This window comes from Ostrinia furnacalis, unplaced genomic scaffold (genome assembly GCF_004193835.3).
Source record: "Ostrinia furnacalis isolate ACB-3 unplaced genomic scaffold, ASM419383v2 OfSCF2566, whole genome shotgun sequence".
Taxonomy (NCBI): Eukaryota; Metazoa; Arthropoda; class Insecta; order Lepidoptera; family Crambidae; genus Ostrinia; species Ostrinia furnacalis.
In genome coordinates this window covers 720,686-744,283 of record NW_021132805.1, presented here as the reverse complement: position 1 = coordinate 744,283, position 23,598 = coordinate 720,686, and the positions used below count along the sequence as shown (strand labels likewise).

The 23,598-nt window shown below is 39.3% G+C and overlaps 1 protein-coding gene across 1 annotated transcript in view; it reads right to left on the bottom strand.

Annotated features, from left to right (window-relative positions):
- Positions 1-18,289, bottom strand: part of Incenp (Inner centromere protein) — a 39,960-nt gene extending 21,671 nt beyond the window's left edge. The window contains exons 1-14 of the mRNA XM_028308877.1: positions 18,088-18,289; positions 14,960-15,239; positions 14,133-14,270; positions 13,395-13,493; positions 12,289-12,392; positions 11,593-11,662; positions 11,460-11,514; positions 10,603-10,942; positions 10,032-10,134; positions 9,333-9,441; positions 2,893-2,977; positions 2,386-2,505; positions 1,290-1,483; positions 166-319 (exon numbers count right to left, since the gene is read on the bottom strand). Coding sequence (XP_028164678.1) covers positions 166-319; positions 1,290-1,483; positions 2,386-2,505; positions 2,893-2,977; positions 9,333-9,441; positions 10,032-10,134; positions 10,603-10,942; positions 11,460-11,514; positions 11,593-11,662; positions 12,289-12,392; positions 13,395-13,493; positions 14,133-14,270; positions 14,960-15,239; positions 18,088-18,198 — 1,962 coding nt within the window. The 5' untranslated portion in view covers positions 18,199-18,289. The remainder of the gene's footprint in view (positions 1-165; positions 320-1,289; positions 1,484-2,385; positions 2,506-2,892; positions 2,978-9,332; positions 9,442-10,031; positions 10,135-10,602; positions 10,943-11,459; positions 11,515-11,592; positions 11,663-12,288; positions 12,393-13,394; positions 13,494-14,132; positions 14,271-14,959; positions 15,240-18,087) is intronic.
- Positions 18,290-23,598: the final 5,309 nt, after the last annotated feature.

Below are 23,598 nucleotides of genomic sequence, written 5' to 3'. Positions count from 1 at the left end.
TCTCATAACTTCGCCTGATTGTGTGCCAGGAGTGCGCAAACTCGATCCAGTTACTGCGACTACGCGTGAGGTCCTGGTGATAAACAGGTTGCTCGGCTCTCCGTATCGCATCCAGCATCTTCTGTCGAGCTTCGTCATAGAGGTGGGAATAGTCCCGTTACTTACCCTTTCTGTTTCCTTCAACCGTTCCAGCTTGCCCTGGTCCACATGCGCTTGCTTCTCCATACGTTCTCTCGCGGCAGCCTCCATGGCAGCGCGGCGTTCCCTTTCCGCGGCCTCACGTACAGCGGCCGCGGCGGCCATTTTCTCTTCGCGTTTTCTGAGGAAATGGAAAAAAGGGTTTAGTTATTATTTACGGGATTACTACGAATACATGGGTACTATCGGCAACAGTGTTAACTGCCCATTGCCGGTCTTGTCGTCTCGTTCTATCGCAAAGAATCTGATTTTGATGAGAGAGAGAGAACAAAAACGGAAATGGATAGTTAACATTGTGGCCGTGTGTAACTATATTAAAAATTATTATGTTAGTGACCATGAAAGTTTAAAACGATGGATGTGTGTCCTCTTATCCTATAATCATTCCGGAAATAGTAACAATTATTAATATTATTTGGGTTTTTAATACCTACCCATTTTCACAATCAATTCCTAATTTTTAAATGGCTCTGGAAACAAAATTCCTGTTATGAGCTACCGTAGGGGTCACATAAAAATTAGGGATTGATGGTGAAAACGGGCATAAGACTGATTTTCTTTAAGAATGATGTAAGAAAATCGTGTTGCAAAAGATGTGTTTGTTAATATTCATTGACCTAGCCTTGCTTAATGAAGTTCTGGTGGAAACAAGTGACAATACATGCTAGGCATATGTAAGAAAGAATGTATGTATGAATTTTAGTTGTGTTGATGGCCATATTTTGACTTGTACGAGATCACAAACACGGTTTAAAGAAAATCACACTTTTTGCACAGTAAAAGCAGGACTATTTCCATCGCTGCAACTCCTGTATAGCCAGGATTTACACATCATCTTTTTGCACAGCAGTAGTCAAATATGAAATTTCATTATTCCCTCTTCCTTTCAATATTTTTCAAGTTTTCTTCTAGACCAAAACCTACACTAAAACAAAAAACTTAACTAACGCCCGTATTCACAAACATTACCATGAAGTCTCACAGTGCGCGTGGACACACGAACCAATCACAGAGCTCTATTCAACGCTGTGCGTTCGATTTGCAGCTTCACTTAAGCAAGCATCGTTTGTGAATACAGGCATAAACCTTACTTCTTCTGCTGTTCCCGTTTCGCCTCCAGCATAGCTTCCTTTTTCTTCCTAGCATCTTCCTTTTCCCTTTTCAAGCTTTCCTCCGCCGCTTCCTTGTGCTTGCTCACAGAGCTCAGTTTGGAAGTGGAAGCGGGAATGAAGGATTTCACGCTGCTTACCACGTTGGCACGCGGCTTGGACGCTGAACTTGATATCTGGGGAAATAATAATGGTGATACTGTAAAAACCTGGTTTTGTAAGTAACCAGAACTGGCTGTATATACATTCTATATTTTTTTGCTATATTTGAATGTGATTTTTATACACTGAGCTGTTTATGTTTCTGTTACTTTACCAAAATACACGGTCGTTCCCTCATCTCTCTCTTCTTTTTTTTTAATAATCTTAGTTCCATCAGCACTCTACACTTTCTAGTGTTTCTAGTTCCTAGAGATACTATGCTACGCAGGAGAACCAAAGTGACCGACATAGCCCGCAAAATTGCTAAAATCAAGTGGCAGGCTGCACATAGCTCGCAGAGTTGATGTCCCGAAGTGGTGGTAGGGCAAGCTATATTTGGGACGTGTATAAAAGGGCCTATGTACTGTACTGAATAAACTATTTTAATTTTAATTTTGATGGCCGCTGGGGCAGAAACGTTCTCGAGTGGCGACCACGGGCCGGAAGACGTAGCGTGGGCAGGCCTCCCACTAGGACCGACGATCTGGTGAAGGTTGCGGGAGGTGCCTGGATGCGGGCAGGATCGGTCGTGGTGGAAATCCTTGGGGAGGCCTTTGTCCAGCAGTGGACGTCATTTGGCCTACGAGCATTACATGTAGTGCTAAAGCCTGGTCCGTGAGCACGTAGAATTTTGTCCAATGACCCCAAGCTACCCATCCTTATTGCTCGCGCGTAATTATATTGCTGTCGCGACTGTGCGACGGGCGCCCGCAGTGAGTGTGCGAGCGCGACAGCAACATAATTACGCGAGACTATACCAACCGGCAATTGGAAATCATTGGGGGAGGCCTATGTTCAGCTGTGGATGTTCTATGATTGAAATGATGATGAAATTAGAGAAGGCATGCTAGGTACCTGTTTGAATTTTTGAACTTACCTGCGGCGCTGGTTTTCCGTTGAATATCATGCTGTTCATTTTGTTGAGGGTGTCTGCGGACAGAACCGCTTTCATGATCTTGTCTGGTGGCGTGTGGGAATCTTCTGGCTTGTCCTCCTCCTGTATAAATAGTAGTGTTCTACGGTTAGGTCAAAGTGAACGCAGCATCCGCATACAGTGTGACCAATTCTTTAAAGTGTGGTTATCGATAGAAAGGTGGATAATATTATTATAGTGTGCTTATAGTGGACGTCCTATGGCTGAAAATGAACTTGATGATGATGTGCTTATAAAAGGTGTCGCTTTAAGTATGGATCAAACAAAAACGATTCATTATCATCAGTAGTGGTTCAGCCAATTATACTTTTTTTGAGAATTTGGATATTGTTTTGATAAATTGTTAGATTTGAGCAGAATAATCAAGTCTTTATTAATGTAAGTAAAGTAATTATTAGTTAAAATCTCTGTGTGCATAAAGTAATTATTAGAATACAGCAATATTTTTACCTTTTTGGCCATAGCTCGCGTTTTAGTTCTTGTGACTCGCGATGCTAATTCTTCGAATTGTTGAACTTTTTCTTTCACAGCCGATCTAAAAAGATAAAACGCTTATAAATATGTAAGCTAGTTATAAGATGGTAAGATTTCAATGAAATCTATTCAACAATTTAGTTTGAAGGAGGAAAAATATTCATGCACTCATCTACCGTGTAGATTTTACACAAACGTAATAAATAGGTTGCGAAAACGTAAACACTTGTGTCTTGAGTAAAGTAAAGTAAAGTAATGTTTATTTCTCACCAACATAACAGATAATATTATGATAACAAACAATCAGTGAAAACAAAGTAAGAATGTTGGTGGGTTGATACCTGAACTAGGAAGATTCCTGTGTCTCAGGTTACCAACCCTCCACCCCATACAATGGTCTATGTTATAAATAAATAGATTATATTTTATTAACATTTAAGAAAATAACAATTATAAAAGTATGAGAATTTTCTAAGGTAGAAAAAAAAAAACAAAATTTCGACTCGAAAAGTATTAAAAATATTATGCGGGTAGTATGCAAAAACTTACATATGTATGGCAGCAGCTACTTCGCCTGGGTAAAAAAGTATTGCTTGTGGTACAAGTTATGAGCTGTTGGCTTAATCTAAAATTAATGGCGGAGCTATGTTTACAATACAGTAAATATTGCAATATTGCGTGAATAAATAGGTATTACAGTATAGAAGTGTTTTTTATTACTATAAAAATGAAACTTAATCTTAAGTACACTATTGAAATTACAAGTAGGTATAGGTGAGGTTTATTCGTGCGTGGGTGTGTATGTGTGCGACTGTCTGGATGTCTACATGTTTGTCACTCTTTCTCGCAAAAACTACTGAACGGGTTTCGATGAAACTTCACAGTAATATTTTTCATAACCAAGTATAACATAGGTATAGACTACAATTTATGACGATCTGTGACAAAACAAATTTCACGCGGGTGAAGCCGCGGGCAAAAGCCAGTAAGTGCCTATTTGCATTATTTTATTTTATGAATAGATATGATTTTAATGGTCTGCAAATTATTTAATTTTAAAGATATTCTCTGTTTGGGTATAATCAAGTGCTAGCAAAATTTTTTTCATTGTAGTTTTGAGTCGTTCTTTATTTAATTGAACAATTTGATTTTGATCATTGAAATATCTATATAGGTACGGACCCATGTAGAATAATTGACGCCTACCAAACACAGTGTTTATAGTTGGAACTGGAGTTCGAACCCGTCTTTTACCTTGAGGTAGCTGGGCTAGGTCTATATTTGGGTGGTGGCGGAGTACAGAGTTAAATATGTACAATTGTCGGACCGTTAAAAGTTGAGTCTCCGCATAAAGTTTTTCAGTGGAATATTTTCTGGGCTTATGGGTCATAACTTTAATAACTGATCGTTGGGCTCGTTCCAACTCCAAGAGATGGCAGGGTGCGGCCCCACCCCACACCGTGACACAGTACGTCAACAGTGACTGACAAAGAGCGAGATATATATTTTTAATAAGTTTCAGATCTGCAGAATCTCGAAGATTCCTAAAAATAGGCAGAAGTTTCCGAATTCGTTTGCTCAATGCTGTAATTTGTGGACGCCAGTTTAGGTTCTTGTCTACTATTATTCCTAGGTACTTATGATTGTCTGTTTGCAGTAGGGGAGCACAATCACAGTCAACGTCCGAGCCACAAGCGGAAGAGTGGGCCTTAATAGTGAAGTCGGTAGGTGGATTCGTAGCACCGGATATTCTAAAGCAAATATATTTTGTTTTAGGTATATTTATGGTTAATAAGTTACCGTCCAACCACTTTATCACCCGTCTAAGACCTTTTTCTGCAAACCTTTCAACCACCGGCCATGTTGCCCCTTTAAATATTAGTGCAGTGTCATCCGCAAAAGCAAGAATCTTACCATTATCAGTTTTTATGTTGCACAAGTCATTTACGTAGGCTAGGAAGAGCGTAGGTCCGAGAGTGCTTCCCTGTGGTATTCCATAGGTGATGACTGAACTAGAGCTGCAGATACCCTCCACCCTCACCACTTGACTTCTGGCTGTCAGATAGTCTCTGAGCCATTCCAGCGGTAGGCCACGTATGCCCAAGTTCTCTAGCTTCGACAATAATAGCGGTATCGAAACGGTGTCGAATGCTTTCTTTAGGTCCAAAAAGATAGCCACACATCTTTGGCCAGCATCAAGGGATTTTGATACTAGTTCCGAGAGTTTGGACACTGCATCCTCAGTGCTTTTAGCTGCTCGGAAGCCATATTGGGAACTTGATAAAATGTTTTGGCTTTCTAGGAAGTTGGTTAGTCTAATGTTAAATGCTTTTTCGACGATTTTACTAATAGTGCTAAGTAATGATATAGGCCTGTAATTCGACACAGAATCTACACCGCCACCCTTGTAGATCGGGATCACAACAGCCTTTTTTAATATATCCGGGAATGTACCTTTCGAGAAGCTCAGATTGCACAGGTGTGCAATCATGCTGCATAATATGGCATGTGAGTTCTTTAAAATTGTAGTAGATATGGTGTCTATACCAGGAGCACTATTGCTTTTTAGATTAAGAATAATTTTGTCTATTTCCCTAAAATCTGTTGGCGTCAAGCTCATAGAGTTGGCTTTCTGCGATGGTGGTATTCTACGTAGAAGTTGTGATTCACTGGTTCCGGTCCTAGATAAAATGTCGTGAGCCAATTTTTCGCCAATTGATGTGAAGAATTGGTTCACAAGGTTCAGAGACGATGTTGGGGAAGCTGTAAGATTGAGCAGAGAGGAAGCATGAGATTGAGCTTTTTTTATGTTGCATAATTCCTTAACAGTCTCCCAAGTACCTTTTAAGTTTTTATGATATTTATATAATTTTTCTTTATAATAGTTAATTTTTAAATTTTTTGTCGTCAAATTACATGTATTTCGGTATCTTATATATTGATCTTTTATGATTTCATTGCCTGGATACTTTTTAACAAGTTTGTGTATCCTGTCTCTGGTCTTAAAACATTTGATGATACTAGGAGTAATCCAAGGCTTTAGAGGACGTTTTCTTTTGGTAAAGGTAACCTTTGATGTATGTTGTGCCATGAGATCATGGAGCGTTTCAGTTAATGTTTTAGCGGCAATATTTGGGTCTTCGATAGCTAAGAAAGGTTTCCAGTCTTTATCCGAAATCGCTTTTTTCAGAGCCTCATAGTCTATTTTAGTCCTAGTTATCGAGTTAGAAGGATTGGTTGTCATTTTAGCTGAACTTGAAATACTCAGTAGTATAGGATAATGATCAGTAATATCTGTTTCAAGAACGAAGGATTGATGATCTGCAACTAGTTTGCACATAAAATGGTCTAAACAAGTGCGGCCGTGTGTCGGGATATCAATGGCTTTATTCATTCCGTGGGATCCTATTATCTCTAAATAGTCTCGAACGCTGCTATTACAAGTGTCTAAAGTGTCAATATTTATATCACCAGTGAGTATTATGTTTCGAGTTTTAGTGTTAGTTAAAAGTGTATCCAATGAATCCAGAAAAGCGCTTAAATTTTTAAAGCAATAGGGGCGATATATTCCAAAAATGGTCATATTACTTATGTTGGCTGCAAGACAGTTAGCTTCATCGAGTTCTAGTTCTTGTACTGTGGCATTTATACTATTGTGGATGTACATGATAACCCCATCGTTTTGATTGAAGCTTCGTTGAGTAAATGACATTGTAAATCCTTCAATCAAAGGCGGCACTGACTCTGCATTACACCAACATTCTGAGAGAATAATAATATCTACCATTATTTTTAGCCTAGTTATGTATATTAAAAAATTGTCTAAATTTTTGTTCACGCTTCTAATGTTGAATGATAGTATATTTAATTTTAGCTGATGAGAATTATATTTTTCAAGTTCAGATTCAAGAAACCTTGGATCATCAATAAGTTTACAGTAGGGGTCGCAAACCGGGATACCGAATTTNGAGCCTTGCCCCCAGGATTTAAAGTATCGATATCTTATCGACTCCATTTTATCTTTCTTCTCTCTAATTGCTTTTTTCAAAGTGTGCGTCACGTCACGCGGCCATTGATTGGCCATAAGGCACGCCTTCTGGCCAATCACAGCACTTTTAAGCCGGTTGCACATGTTGTCGTAGACTCTCAGTCGCTTTGTTTTTACACAGTTGAATGTGTGTGTGGGAGCTGTGGTGGGGGAAATGTGGGGACACTGGTTCTCGTTGTAGTTACGCGCGACTTCATATCTATTCTCTTTCTATGAGCTGAGCCTGCATCCAACGCCTTCCTATCTCTTCAGCAGAGGACGTTCTATGGCTGAAATGATGATAATCAATCTTATGAGTCACGCTAGTTTACCTTTCTCCCGCGGGTGCGCTTGGGTCTGGGCTCGGGCGGCGGTTGCTCTGCATCCAAGTCTCTAGTGACGCGAGAGCTACCGCGTGTGGCTCGAGGCGCTGCTACTGTTGAATAGATGAAAACCGAGTTTATACTTTGACTTTTACTTCGTCGAACGACAGCAGTGACTACTGTACCTCTAGTACGAAAAACTTTCGAGTTCGTTTCGTTTGCGTATTCAAAGTGTCATCGAAAAATTTTGTATGAAAAATTAAACAGCGCCCCCTATATTATAGCCGCCCTAGGGGGCGCTGTTTAATTTTCCATACAAAATTTTTCGATGACACTTTGAATACGCAAACGAAACGAACTCGAAAGTTTTTCGTACTTGAGGTACTGAACTACTTGAACTACAAAGAAATTCTCGTGTTGAATTAAAATTTAATTGAAATATTTTAACTCACCTGGGGCAGTGTCAGTTTGTTTCCTAGTGCGAGTGGTGCGGCGGCCTGAAGACTCCTCGCTGGACTCTGTCTTGTCTTTGGCTGCTGCCTTTCGTGGCCCTGTGATAATGATTTAATTAGTATCAAATTTTACTAAGATGAAGAAACACGGAAACGAAAATAGAAAAGTGATCACCATACCATTCATTAAAGAATCCTGTTGTTTAGTAATATTGAATATCTATTTATCTATGCATATTAATTTTATTTATTTGTTATTTATTATGTTGCAACATAGTCTGTATCGATTATTTACAAAATTGAAGCAGTCTAGATTTTTAATTGGGTTACAATTAATTGCTTATCTTTACCACCAGTAAGTGTATGATACATAGGGTTTCTTTACTTCCAGTAATATAATATAAGGAACTATATTTTTAACTGCATTCATAAAATTTCAATAAATTGGAGGACTTATTACTATTAACTTACATTATTGACATAAAGGTTTCTATACACAAATTTCAGCTTTAAAAGTTAATTAAAATAAATAAATACTTACTAGGTACAGGCGCGGCGGGCGGCGGCATCGCAATATCGTCCTTATTCGGTTCCNCTAGCTTCGACAATAATAGAGTGGTATAAAAGAATATTTCAATTTCATATAATCAACATGAAATCAGTGACTCCCTGCGACCTGCGTAGAGTAGACTAAGTCATTTTTTGTGTCTAGCCGGGCTAGGATGCGCGCCGTGATATATTTTATCGACGTCAAAATGTATGGGCAAAATGCAAAATCGATAAAACGGCGTGATAACCGCTTATCGCGGCGCGAATCCTGGGCCTACAGTTGTTTCTTGTCGATAACAAACAATGACAAATTCGCATAATGAAGTGGACATTTTGTGTCCCGGTTGTCATTACGAGTTGAAACGTTATAGCGTTCTAAGCAGTTTTCTCGTCATCTGCGTTGGTGGAAGTATTAAGAGAGTTTACGCGAAGCGCGGCGTTTCAAGGGGCATCATTGGAAATGATTCGCACGCGGCGTTTTTTAATAGTTTTCAAATGTTTATAGCAAAACAATAACAATGAATTATATATCGTTTCAAAGTAAATATTTTAAAGATGATGTTATTTTATTATATTAAGCTATTTTTATGTTGAATTAAAGAAGAATAATTGTGTAAAAATCACTTTGATTTTTGGGTATTTCACGTTCTTTGAATTTGTGATTTCTTATTGTAAAATGCTTAAATCTAAGAATTTTCTCAACTAACTATTTGCCTAAGGACCTAGGCTATAGGATATAAATGTTTGTTATATCGTTTTCACAGTATTTTTATAAAAATTTCAGCTTGTAAACTGACGCTAAAGTGGAAATTTGAAAACCTGTGTGGACTTATCTTGATAGAATTCTTAATTACTATACTATGTATGTTTCAAATTCAATAAATTATTTGTATTTGTATAATCGCAATATTTTCTCAACTAACTATTTAGACGACGAAATTGCCTAATTATTTATGCCTATAACATATTAATTGTAATGTAACTGGTTAATGATTGTAACGGGTTGAAAAAGTACTGTTTTTGCGCCAAACGGCGTAAACGCTTTTAATTTTGTTTTATACTCACGTGGGCTGCGGCTTGGGCGGCTGCTGCTTGGGCGGCGTGCGCGGACTGGGCGCGTCTTCATCATCCGTCAGCAGCGAGTTGTCTTCCGCCATCTTCGGGTGCTTCGGATCTGACGGCACAACAACTCTAATGAGAAGTATTTCACACAACACACGCACTACTTTTCCTTCCATTAGATACCTGCTAGGACCCTTCTTTTTTAATATCCAAAATATTTTTCGTAGGTCATAATTAGCAGTAATGAAGGATTCATACTGCAGAAATGCAGTGGAGGCTGCAGGTCATTACCTGTAGGCCTAAGATGCGCGCCGCGATAAGCGGTTATCACGCCATTTTATCGTATTTGCCCATACATTTTTACGTCGATAAAAGTTATCACGGCGCGCATCTTAGGCCTACTGATGATGATGTTATCACACTCTATGGCCAAAGTTGGCCAAACTGAATAAATATTTTTGCATTATGTTTCAATGAGCTTTGGAAATCGAATATCCTATGAAACTATCGCATATAAATCCCAATCTTTATCAGATTATTCCAGCCAGTGTGTGTAATACAGGCCATATGCTCCTTTTGCCTCTGGTAAATTAAGAACAGTTGTATAGGTACTTCTACTCTACTACTTGTACTCTGTCGGAACTACAAGTTTAATAAACATAGGAGTAAACTAGCTAAAGAAATAAATTTTCCAGCACATACCCTTGTCAATAACGACGGTAGCATCCATGATAGCATGAGGTTTCTCCAGAACTATAGTCTCCCTGCTACAAGTTTCTAATACCACCGTCTCGTTCATGTGGTGCTGCAAAATACCAATTGGTTAGTTGATAATATAAAAAAGCCAATAAAAACACAACTCTTGTAACATCATCTCATTCTAGCCTTGAAAACTGAGCTATAAGTTTCTGAAGGTTCTTAAAAGCGAAGAAAAATCTTCAAAAAAGCATGTTTTACAGTTTACAATGTCAGCAAAAACTATTGCCATAAAATAATCAAAGTATCACATGAGCTAACATAGAGCTACAACTGGAAATCGTAGATTTCTATTCATACGACTATTATAAAAACGTGGAATTTGTGAGTTTTTTTCGTAGAAAGTACGTAATCTCTAGTTACTGAACCGATTTTGATTCTTAAAAAAATCTTAAATTTTGATCCTTAAATTAATTACAACGGTAAAGGTAATTAAAAAGCTATATTATAATAATCCCTTGTTACATAATGAACGAGAAAAGTCACGGACAAAAGCTGTTTAAATGATTAAACTTACAACATTATTAGGCGTCCCCGGATCATGATTATAAACTCCATTCGGCAAATCAACCGTCTTATCCATAATTGTAACCGTAGAATTCATGGTAATTATTCTAGTTTGTTCCAGAACACTTTGCGTATCAGTCTCATCTATCGTTTGCACCGTATCTTCAATTTCTGTGTTCTTTTTTGCATCTTCTTTGTTTTTCTTTTGAGATTTGGTCTCTTTGGTCGGTATTTTGGATTTGATCGGCTGCAGTATGGGGGAGTTTGATTCTGGTTGCGATATTCTCTCTTCTTTCGGTGATATTACCGGTTCGGGTTGGGTTTCTTCAGGTTTGGGGGTTTCTTTCTCTCTGTTGGCAGAATAACAGATTATTAATTCGGACGATCTAAATACTATTTCCTACATTTCCTCATCTAGGGCAAGTAGAGTCCTAAAATACATTAATAAATATTTGATTGTAATATTTGTAATGTAATAAGTTATTATTAGTGTTGAAAACGATTGAGCTGATTTAGATCTTATTAAAATTGTTGGAAAGATTTTATTTCAATGGAGAAAACGCATTAATTGTAACTTGATATCTGTACCTCCTGAAAACTTAAAAGAAATCCTTTAAAAACTATTTCTTTTACTTTTTCCCCAAGCTGCCCATCCTTATCGCTCGCGCGTAATTATGTTGCTGTCGCGACTGTGCGACGCGCGCCCGCCGTGAGTGTGCGAGCGCGACAGCAACATAACTACTCGCGAGCGACAAGGATGGGCAGCTTGGGGTCATTGGACGGGATTCTACGTGCTCACGGACCAGGCTTTAGTTCGTGAGGCAGAAAAAGTAATTAACACTCTGGAAGACAGAGACAAAAACTTACGCTGCTTTCTGCCCTCTTCTCGTTCGCTTTGGCCGCGGTTTCTCGGCTGGGGACGCTAAAATAAAATAAATATCATTAGTATTTTAAATTTTTTATCAAAATTGATACTGTATTTAAATATTTTAATACATACCAGGTGCACTTTCTTGTGAGGCTTGCGCTGATTCCTTTTCGCTGTCGGTGTTTGCAACCTCTGATACTTTCTGAAAAGTAAATAATGTTTTGCGAGAAGTTTTCTTATAAAGTTATGTTATTTATTACTAAAAATCAGATTTTACAAAATTTGTATTGTTCTGTCTTTATTTATTATCTTGTATTTTTGTTTGTAATCCATAAAGTTTGTTCTATTCTGTTTTTTTATGGACGAACTTGACTTTTCCTAGTTGGATTTTCATTGAACATCAAACTTTAGATCCTGGGTAGAGTTGCAATAGTAGGTACGAGAGGTAGGAAGGAATACTCCAGATTATTCTTACGAGCCATAGGACGTCCACTGCTGAACATAGGCCTCCCCCAATGACTTCCATAATGACTGCTTGGTAATGGCCTGCGTCCAGCGCCTTCCTATTTCGTCATCAGTGGACTTTTTTTGTTTTTTTTTTATCCACAACGAGGAAGCTTTTGGCCTGTATCTCACCTGATGGTAAGTGACGATCAGGCCGAGTTTGAAGCGAGCTTCACCCGGAATCCTCAACCACGGAGGAACTGGCTATCTTACCTCTAATTGCCGGAACACAATAATGCTGTTAACATTGTTGTTATGGCGACAGACTTAGGTAAGATGGTGGTGAAATGATGATGATGAGTCTTATGAGCTATGCTAGCTAACCTTCCTCCCGCGGGTGCGTTTGGGTCTCGGCTCGGGCGGCGGTTGCTCCGCATCCAAGTCTCTGGTGACGCGCGAGCTACCGCGCGTTGCTCGAGGCGCTGCTACTGTTGAATAGAATAAAATAAAGTTTAGAATGCAGGAAAAACATACATACAAACATTTTCACGTAAAATGTTGTCAACAACGAGATGACCCCTTAATTCAATTTATTGTCCGTGGTGCGTAATCTTTTCTTAAAGGTTTTAAACCTTTGTTTGTCACCTGTCATCCGCTTTGCAATGGAGGGAAGTCGAACCTTAATTTCGAACTCCTCCTATATTCTTCTGATTAATTCCGTTGCGGGTCCAATGACAGTTTAACTTTCCCCCGGGACTAACTTGACCTTCACTGGTTGGGTTTTTTTGGCGGTCAAGCTGTAGATCCTGGCTACACAGGAGATGCAGCGGTGGGAATAGTCCCGTAACAACGAGATGACCGCCTCTGTGGTCTAGTGGTAAGACCACCTGCTTCAAACGCAGAGGTCCCGGGTTCGATTCCCAGTGGAAGCAGATTTTTCTGTCCGGCTTGGTTGGTGGTAGGGCTTGTTCCAAGTCCGCCTGGCTAGCTACCACCATCTTACCTAAGTCTGTCGCCATAACAACAATGTTAACAGCATTGCTGTGTTCCGGCAGTTAGAGGTAAGATAGCCAGTTCCTCCGTGGTTGAGGATTCCGGGTGAAGCTCGCTTCCACCTTCGGCCTGATCGTCACTTACCATCAGGTGAGATACAGGCCAAGAGCTTCCTTGTTGTGATATAAAAAAAAAACTAAACATATAGCTCCCACTGTGAAGTTATCAGATCTCATGTAGAGCCAAGCTTCTAACTCTACACCTTAGTTAAAATGTTGATGGTTGATGATATGTGAAAAAATCACTGTTCATTATAATGTTATACAGTTACTGTAGTAATGAAATGGCCAAAGTTTTATTTTAGCATCTTTTCTAGTAGACCACTTTCCTGAATAAGTATCTATACCAAACTATCAACATGAGTTCAGTGGTTTTACCATAGTGTAAATGTTGTAACTGAACATACATATTATGAACACCCTGTATATTATACTCACCTGGAGCTGTGTCAGTTTGCTTCCTGGTGCGAGTGGTGCGGCGGCCTGAAGACTCCTCGCTGGACTCTGTCTTGTCTTTGGCTGCTGCCTTTCGGGGCCCTGTGATGATAAACTAATTAGTAATCAACCTTTACTAAAATGGGGAAAAAAATGTTAAGAAAATCGAAAGGAAGCCAGTAGATAAAAATCCTACTGCTGAATAATATTTATAGGTATAATACAATTGATACACACAAATGATGGTCAAGAGATTATAATAAGGAACATGGTGATTTAACAGTGTGTACAAAATTTTACAGGTCTTGATTTTTCTTGCAATTTATTGCTTGTCTTAATCAAACTACCAATAAAGTGTAAAAGAGTCCTTTCAGCTTATTAATGGAAGAAGAACCTACATTTTCAATTACACCAATTAATTTTCAGTAAATAGAAGAACTTGAAGTTGTTGCTTTTTGAACAGTCATTGCTTGCATAAACTTACATTATTGACTAATGGTTTCTATACAAATATGAGATTCTATACAAAAACGTGAGCTATTAGAGTAGGCGCACACCGTTGATTTTTCGTCGGCCGATAGTTGTCGGGCAGTTGATCAGTATGGGCATGTATGGGAGTGCGCACACTACGCCGATTCGATTTGGCCGATTCTTCATACAATTTAAAATCGGGCACAACTATCGGCCAACTAAAAATCAACGGTGTGCGCCTACTCTAAAAGTTAAATAAAAAATACTTACTAGGTACAGGCGCGGCGGGCGGCGGCATAGCAATATCGTCCTTATTTGGTTCTNTCGGTTCCTGTTTGACTTCAATATTGAGTGGCAACGACTCCATGTCCATTGGTTCAGGGGGTAGTGATATTTTCTCTTGTTTGACTGAAAAAGAAATAAACATTAGAAAATGAAACTAAGCTAAAGAACTAGTTTTTACCAGTGGTTTCATCCATATGAAATTGAGTTTAGTCGGATTTTTATAAATTCAGCCTCTAAAGTTATAAATTAATGTTAGCAATAATACTGTAGTTTTATCAAAATCCATTCAGTTTTTGTTTACTGAGTAACAAACAAACTTATACAGTATCCTTGAACATTTTACACTGCACCTCTAAACCCAAACCCAAACTAGGCAAAGTTCTATTTAGATAGAATATTTAAAACAAGCAAGAAAAGTCAGTTATATTTGTCAGTAAATCTAAGGATTAAAGATCTTATTTGTAAGTAAAATGTGGAAGTAAAATTGATAGAACATTGGAACACATATTTTAATTGCAAAATGTCATCTCNGTCTTGGGTGGAATCATGTGTCGTGCATATCAAAACCAACGACGTGGAATAGAGTGGTGTATAATCGGAGTCTTAGAAGACTTAGATTATGCTGATGACCTCTGTTTGCTGAGCCACACGCATCACGATATGCAATCCAAAATTGATGACCTACATCGAGAGGCGGGCATCACGGGGCTCAAAATTAACTGCCGGAAGACCCAAGAGATGCGTTCTGGAGTGAGGAATTGCACACCATTACGGATTGGTGCAGAGGATGTGGAACGTGTCCACAATTTTACCTACCTCGGNATGCGCGGCGCACAGCGGCCGCCGCTCGCTCGGAGCACAGACCTGTGCGCGAACAGCTTCCTGTTGGCCACGTTGAGCACCACGTCGCACAGCTCGCGGTGGCGGCGCAGCGCGGACAGCTCGCCGAGGGAGCGCGCGGGCTATGCGCGGCGCACAGCGGCCGCCGCTCGCTCGGAGCACAGACCTGTGCGCGAACAGCTTCCTGTTGGCCACGTTGAGCACCACGTCGCACAGCTCGCGGTGGCGGCGCAGCGCGGACAGCTCGCCGAGGGAAAAGCCAATTTTCTACGATACATATTTAAAGAGTAATGCAAAAAATTAAACACGTAAAAAAGTTCATTTTCCTGTGAAATTGGAGGCGTCTGACGCAACCTGCTCCCGTGACGCTTGGCCGGCAACTGACAGGTCGAGACACGTTCGCGCTTATTCGTAGGCACAAAGTGCGTTGGAATTAGCGTGGTAAGTCGAATAAGTTCTATGTAATTACGCTGTTAGTATTTACCCCTGTTAAAACCAGCCCCAGTCTCCCCTACTAATTAACTCGACGATCACTCGGATATTGTTTGCGGAGCCGCCACTGTTGGAAAATTAACACCCTAATTTTGTTAGCCTATAAGAACCATCCAACAATGAAAAGAAGGTAATATCATTTAATGCCTATAACAGTCCACTGCTGGACAATAGGTCCTTCCCTAATATGCGCCATTTTATCCTGCCTTCGGCTTCGGCTACCGCTTCTGCAGGCGATCTTTTGCAAATCGTCCCACCTAGTTTAGACGGTATGTAGTAAGGTTGCATAGCACAGCCTTTTTATTTGTTAGTCTAGTCCCGAGCTCATCTAAAACTCAGTTATGTAGAGTAGAGGCTCCATTTGATAGCACTAATTAACTCAACGATCACTCGTGCAATTATTTGCAGAGGCGCCCCTATCGTAAAACCAACACCATCAATTTTGTTAGCCCACCGCAGGGAAAGGGACGATACAAATAATTTATGGGTTTGGTGCAATTTTTCTGCTTTTATTTTGTGCAGTTGTTGCTTTATTATTCATGAACTATAAGTGACAAATACCAGACAATAAACAAAACAACGTCTACTACTACAATTAAATATACTACTACTACTATATGCTTAGTTAGAGCACAAAATAGAGTAACTAATAATAATATGTACTCGTATTTCTCCTGAAAGAAGGGAAAATGAGCATAACAACTGTCTACATGAGTGTACCTTAACGGGAGTGATTGATGGATTTTAAATATCCCTTTGGCGTGGGCGTGAAGGTAAGTAGACTGTCAAACATCGACGTAATAAGTACTCATCATTTCTAATGCTCAACACGAGTAAGTATACCTACCTAAGTATTATGATTTCAGACTGAAAAATATCTGAAATTCAGCTGATAGTAGGTAGGTAGTTAAAATGTGTAGAGATAATGCATTAGAAAACACAAAATACTTAGTTGATAAAGTGCTAATAAAACGTCGTTACTCGATTAAGTGAGCGTGTTAGGAATGTACGACATACTACGGTTTTTGTTGTTTTTTTTTAAAAACAAAAACAGATGGATTGTCAGGGGACAGTCATTAAATTTTGCAACTTTAGTGGAAGGGATTTAAGCGTCCTTGCTCTACATACACTTAATATCGCCTTAAATAATGATTTGACGCATATTTCACAGTACTTAACACAATTTTACCTCGCTCATGGCCGAACAGCATTTTCCAAGCGCAAATAACAAAAACGTAAAGTTTCTGTCGAGTTTCACGATTGGTAATTGCCACTAAATATAAATACCGAGGTTTTCTGTCACACACACTCAAATAACCGGTACTTGCAAGAAAATTACGAGTTAACAGTCAGTAATTTTGCTCGCGTGACCTAACGTTACGAAGAAATCATGCGAAAACTGGAGGCGAAATTGCGAATCTTTTAGGTTATGTCTGTTGATCGTGTTAGAAATTACTCACGTTCATCCGGCGGTTTGTTGCCGAGAGCGAGATCCCTGAATCCCCGCCAGTTGACGGTGTAGCGTCCGCTGCGTCGCACCATCATCGAGGTGCGGTGTGGAAACGCGGTGCGGATGCGGTACGGATGCGGTGGCGAGGCGTCGGGCCACTGCCGCTGGCTGGTTTAGCATAGCCGGCTAGTGCGACGCGGCAGGCGTGCGCGGTATCGACGCGCCGACGCGTCACGCGGCCGCCGTCAGCTGAGCGGCACGTCACAGCGCCGCCCGCCCAACCGCACTACCGCGCTTGCGCACTGAAACCGCCCCGCACGTTACGCTGCGAGCGCATTGTCTGACGATAAACTTCTCGGATGTCTTTTTTTCAGTTATGATTGTATAATACCACTTAAAATAAACAATGTTTCTTTCTTTCCTGTTGTGTATTTTTATTGACCTTTCATAAGTAAAAGACATCAACGACTAAAGAACAATTTAAAGTGATTAAACTCGTATTTACACCACTTTACAAGTTTGAAGCTACTAAGAAAAACAAATATTGTCCACTCTCTCATGATGCTGGAATAGCCTTCTTAGGGTGTTTAAGTATTGACTAAAATAAACATACAAACTTACCTACTTTACTCCCGATATAATTTATCCATCTACGCTACAATTCGAGTTAAGTATTTTATTCGAACACGATGTTTTCATGTGTGACGGGAAGGGATTAGAAGAGGCTCGCGACAAAAGTTCTGCTAGAAATAAGTCAACGCTTACCATTCAATACGATCATGACCTAGGTACCTAACCATTGACTGATAATTTAAACTAGAGATGAAACGGATAGTTGTTTGGCCGGATACCGGATACCGGATATCCGGCCAGCTGCTCGGCCGGATAGCCGGATATCCGGCGGCCGGATAGTNCGCTCGGAGCACAGACCTGTGCGCGAACAGCTTCCTGTTGGCCACGTTGAGCACCACGTCGCACAGCTCGCGGTGGCGGCGCAGCGCGGACAGCTCGCCGAGGGAGCGCGCGGGCTATGCGCGGCGCACAGCGGCCGCCGCTCGCTCGGAGCACAGACCTGTGCGCGAACAGCTTCCTGTTGGCCACGTTGAGCACCACGTCGCACAGCTCGCGGTGGCGGCGCAGCGCGGACAGCTCGCCGAGGATGGCGCGCGGGTGCTTCTCCGACGTATGCGAGAGACGCGCGCCGCCGACGCCGCCGACGCCGACGCCGACGCCGACGCCGCCCCCACCGGGCGACCCGCCCTCGCCCATCCTGACAACGTCATTTCACTTTAGTGAAAAAGGAAACCAACCCGGATCGTATTGCACTCGAGCGAAGCGCGCGCGAAGCTTAGAACGTGCTGATAGGCTTACATTGTAACATAAAGAGAGATCACACAAATACAATCACGTCTTACATTATCATAAAAGATAATAATTATCTTAATAATTATTATTATGCCACAATCTGTAACGATTCACGAGATATTATTAATGTTGTTTAATTTCCTCCTCACAAACAGTGAAACTGTCTGCTGACCACACAACTTAATAAAGCAAACTGTAACTAATAAAGCATAACATTGATAGTCTCGCTTAGTTAAGGTATGGGTGGTATTAGGGCCTTGCCACACTGGCGGATTACAAACGTTTTCAAAGCGGAGAGGCGACGCAGCGAACACGCCGCGTCATCTACCACAATAATTTTAAAAAGACTTTCCTTTTTTTTCAATTATTTTTTTAAAACAGTACCTAACAGTGAACAGTTTTCACTTTTTTTATTATCACACTAGCTGACCCGGCGAACTTCGTACCGCCTTAGCGTAGAGATTTTCTTAATATTTTTTTCCATAAGAACCATCCTTGGACTTCTACAAACATTAAAAAAAAAGAATTATGGAAATCGGTTCAGCCGTTCACACGTGATGCCGTGACAACGCGAAACGGGTTTCATTTTTATATATATAGATTAGAGATGAAACGGATAGTTGTTTGGCCGGATACCGGATACCGGATATCCGGCCAGCTGCTCGGCCGGATAGCCGGATATCCGGCGGCCGGATAGTTGGCCCATTGTCTCGTTGCATGTCGTGACGAGTTTAGCGCCGCACAGGTGCTTCGAACGCGATCAATGGGTCTATTAGTAGACTAGACTAGTCACACTTAAGAAGAAGGGAAATGGATCAGATAAATTTGTAGGGAGTCAAGCAAAGCGCCCCGGGGAAAAGAAAAGAGCCCAGTCAGAGCAAGTACCCGCGCGCTCTCCAGAGATTCGGTTCGTACGCCGTGAGGCAGGAAGAACCATGGGTGGTGGTAGTCACACTTTTCGAAAATCGAATCAGTCCGAATAGAAAGTCAGATTTTACCACTTGTCTAGGGGGCAGATCAATTCGGGCGATTTGAAAATTAAATTAGTTTACTTGCTGCGTAATCTGACTGAACTGCATCATGACATCAGACCATCAGTGAAAAAAATATTGCCTATTTTATTTGGCAATATTTCGACTTAACAGATATTTACTATTTATACAGTGTGAGTCACGTTAAAGTGTACATATGAAAATAGATGAAACAAGACCTATTTTTATCGACAAAAAAGAGGTCAAAAAAATTTTTTTTGACCTCTTGAAAAGAGGTCAAAATGCGATTTTTGGTTTTACAAAGATAATACGATAGAGAATAGTACAAAGTAATAAAAACCACCTGTTATAGGGGCATTTTTTGGAGAAATTTATCAAATAACCAAAAAAACACGAATTTAAAAGCAGTTTTTTTTTCAAAAATTATCATTTTTTATTATTTGTGGGCATTTTTTGTGTATTTTATGTATTTTTTTAGTATCGCCTGTTATTTAGCATTATTACTGTTTTTATTTTATCAGGATATACCGCTTAGTTTAAAAGTTATTTTGTTTTCTTTACAATAAGTAATTGGAAGAAAAAAAATCTATAATTTTTTTTTTAAAAATCTCAAAAAAATTTTGACCTCTTTTTTGTCGATAAAAATAGGTCTAGTTTCATCTATTTTCATATGTAAACTTTAACGTGACTCACACTGTATGGACTTTAAATAAAAGCTGTCATTCATTATACAGGGTGGAAACGTTAAGTGATCTCACTCGATTATTTCGAAACTATACAAGATATCGAAAAACTGATTACTGATTCTGAAAGTGCTTTACGAGCTCTTTCAAACGATATCAGTAATAGGTTACAGAATTAACTGGATCTATCCGAAAATTCAATGTTTTCAGCCTCCATACTAAATGTATGCCACTATGCCAGCCACACAATATTAGAAGTGTTAATTTTTTTTATTTTAAATAATAAACACTTAAAATTAATTCGTGAATAGCATTCTTATTTAAAATTATTCACGGAAAACATTGGTTTTAGGCTTTACTTGCTATAATATTATCAAGACATGAGTGCTATGATTGTGGCAGTATTAAATGTATGGAAGCTGAAAACATTGAATTTGCGAATAGATCCAGTTTATTTTATAACTTTTTATTGGTACCATTGGATAGAGCTCGTGAAGTACTTTCAGGATCAGTTTTTGGATATCTTGTATAGTATTTAATATTATGAGGTTTTACTAAATGTATGGAGGCTGGAAACATTGAATTTTCAGATAGATCCAATTTATTATGTAACCTATTATTGGTACCGTTGGATAGAGCTCATGAAGTACTTTTAGGATCAGTAAGCAGTTTTTGGATATCTTGTATAGTTTAGAAATAATCGAGTGAGATCACTTATCGTTTCCACCCTGTATTATAAGCCATTTTATTGATGTTTACCTCAAAGATTAATGTATTTCATTTTATTAATAGGAATTTGTCGTAGTTTTTTAATATCCGGTATCCGGCCGGATAGTGAGTTACTATCCGGTATCCGGCCGGATAGTAAATTTAGGCCGGATATCCGGCCTACCGGATAGTTGCCGGATATCCGTTTCATCTCTAATTTAAACGTTTATAAGTTATCGTGCTAAGTCACATGGACGGCAAATCATGCCAGTAGGTCACACGTACGACAACTATAATTTATTTGTAACATCACAAACACAGTACCTACTTAGTTATAAATCTATAATATAAAAATGAATCGCAAAATGTGTTTCTAAGCGCATAACTCAACAACGCCTGGACCAATTTTACCAATTCTTTTTTTTAAATGTTTGTTGAAGTCCAAGGATGGTTTTTACAGAGAGAAAAGTTTGAATAATTTCCGGGTAAACCCTAAAAAACTCGAAACTTCACCCCTAACGGTAAAACGGGGTCCACGCGTACGAAGTCGCGGGCGGCCGCTAGTTACTAATACATGTAAACTTTTCTGCGGATTAATTTCATCTACGACACCACCGACGGCAAAAAGTCGTGATCAAAAAAGATTGATCACGATTTTTTGTCGTCGGTCATTGGGCACGGTATTCCCGTTTCACGTTCCACACTGAAGCAGACGCTCACCGTTGACGTTGACTGACTCACGCCGCCTATTTACAGATTTAAAGCATCATAATACTTCATGCGCTTCGTAATTTTTCACGCTCAATCTACTCGACGAAATTTTACGGCTGCTTGGCGACTTAAAGAAAATTTAATGATGTTTATGTTCTAATTTGGGAGCGTGTATTTGTTCCTTCATAATGTTGCTGGTTTATTAGCTGTTTGTAAAGCAATCTGAAACTGATTATCCTACTTGGTAACGTAGTGGTTAGAGTTGAACTTTTCGAAGTGCTTGGCTCGTTTTTCAAGCGCATTACCTATTAAATCTTTTGGAATGGATTTCAGTTTAATTGGGATTACTATGAGAGAGATATTTAAGAATTCTATGAAGCTAATTTTGAGCTTCAGAGCCATTTGTTTTTTTGCCATCAATCACGATTATATTTTTGGCATCATTTTCTTTGTATTGTGTCGGTTCTAGGAACATCGTCTGTGTCAGGTAGTAGACGTGTGACATGGATAAATGTTGAATCACTGTCTAGTGTCCTATTCCAAGCCACGTATAAATATAGCCAATTAAAAAAAGTATTTAGAAAGACACTAAAAGATGAGGGCACGTATTATGTCTGCTATCCGATAGAGAGTTGTCAGCGAATCTAAGCGAATCATAAAATCACACTATAGCAATAGAAGGAAAAAAAGGCATTCCTGAAAAAATTTGATTAGCTTCAACTTCACTTACTTCTATTTGTTTTGATCAGCCGGTAAAAAGATGTATTTTCAAAAACACAAGAAGTAATAATAATTACTGTTATGATAAGTGTTGTTTTCACGATACAGTACTCTGTAAGACGTACAGCACGTACAAACGTATCATGTTTGTTATTTCGCATCTAAATTTAAATTCATGAAAGATATGAAAAATAGGTAAGTAATCAAATAGTGACGCACATAAAATATTACGATCGCCGATAAAACTTCGCGGCACTTAGGCACATTTCGATATGTTGATATTATAGGTTCTTTATTTTTAGAGAGGATGCTCCGTTAAAACTTTACACGTGTACGCAGTGTTTCATTAATTTGTTTTATTGACACATATTTTATGGGATTTGGATAAGGCAGTCGTCTTGATTCGTATTTTTAAGCCTCTTATCATGAAAGCGTAAAAGTTTTCTTTATTCTCTTATTTATTTACTCATAAAATCACCGTTAGCTCACCAAACTAATATCTGCCATCTCTCTCTGCCAAAGTCAAATCAGGCGGAGGCTATGAAAGAGAGCCGAGAAATTGATACCAAAGGACATTTTATGTGCGCATACATACAGGATGTCTTAAAAAAATAGTGTCAAGCCGAAGCCCAGAGTTAGAACATCACTGGGGCTACCTGAATCACCCCCATGTACCTGTGTTTCGCGACTTTTTATAAATTTTCGAGTTACGATTTTTTTAAAAGAAGTTTTAAAGAGAAGAGAAACTGTAAAAAAATATCGAGTAGCCCTACTGATGCTCTACCTCTGGGCTTGGGCTTGTCACTATTTCTTGGGACACTGTATAATAATAGTATGACTAAAATCACTAAAACCATAAGACAACTAGGGGTCCGTACTCATATGACTTTATTACCTACTCAGATACATTAAATAATGTTGATGGCGTTACTTTATGTTGACGATTATACCACAGAATAATAATACCTAAGTATTATACCGAATAGCAATTTGATTATCGAATGTTACCTTATCTTGGTGTTAATCGATACTTTGCGACATACAGAGACGCAGTGCAGATGTTTGTAGGGACTTCTTTGGTGGAAAGTAGTACTAAGGTGAGCGGACCTTATCGCTACCATGAAAAACACTTTATTAGACATACATTTCACATATAAGCTACACTCAATAATTATGGCTAAATAGAAAAGTTAGGTAACTGATCTGAAGACTATGATGATACTGTGAATATCGTGTCTCTTCTTCATCATCATTTTTGGGCGATCCACAAGAGAAAATTACGAAAGCAATATTTATATTTAAATGTTATGATAACTAAACATAATATTACCAGCTATCAAGTAATATGAGATTAGGTCTTGTAATCGCTGGCCGCTGCGGTAGCTTGCTCTGGAATGAAACCACGCAAGCATTGCATGGCGCAACCAGCATCGGTCCCCAGTGACTGGTGACTAGCGTCAAGTTAGTGCTGATTTGATCTTAGGATCTTA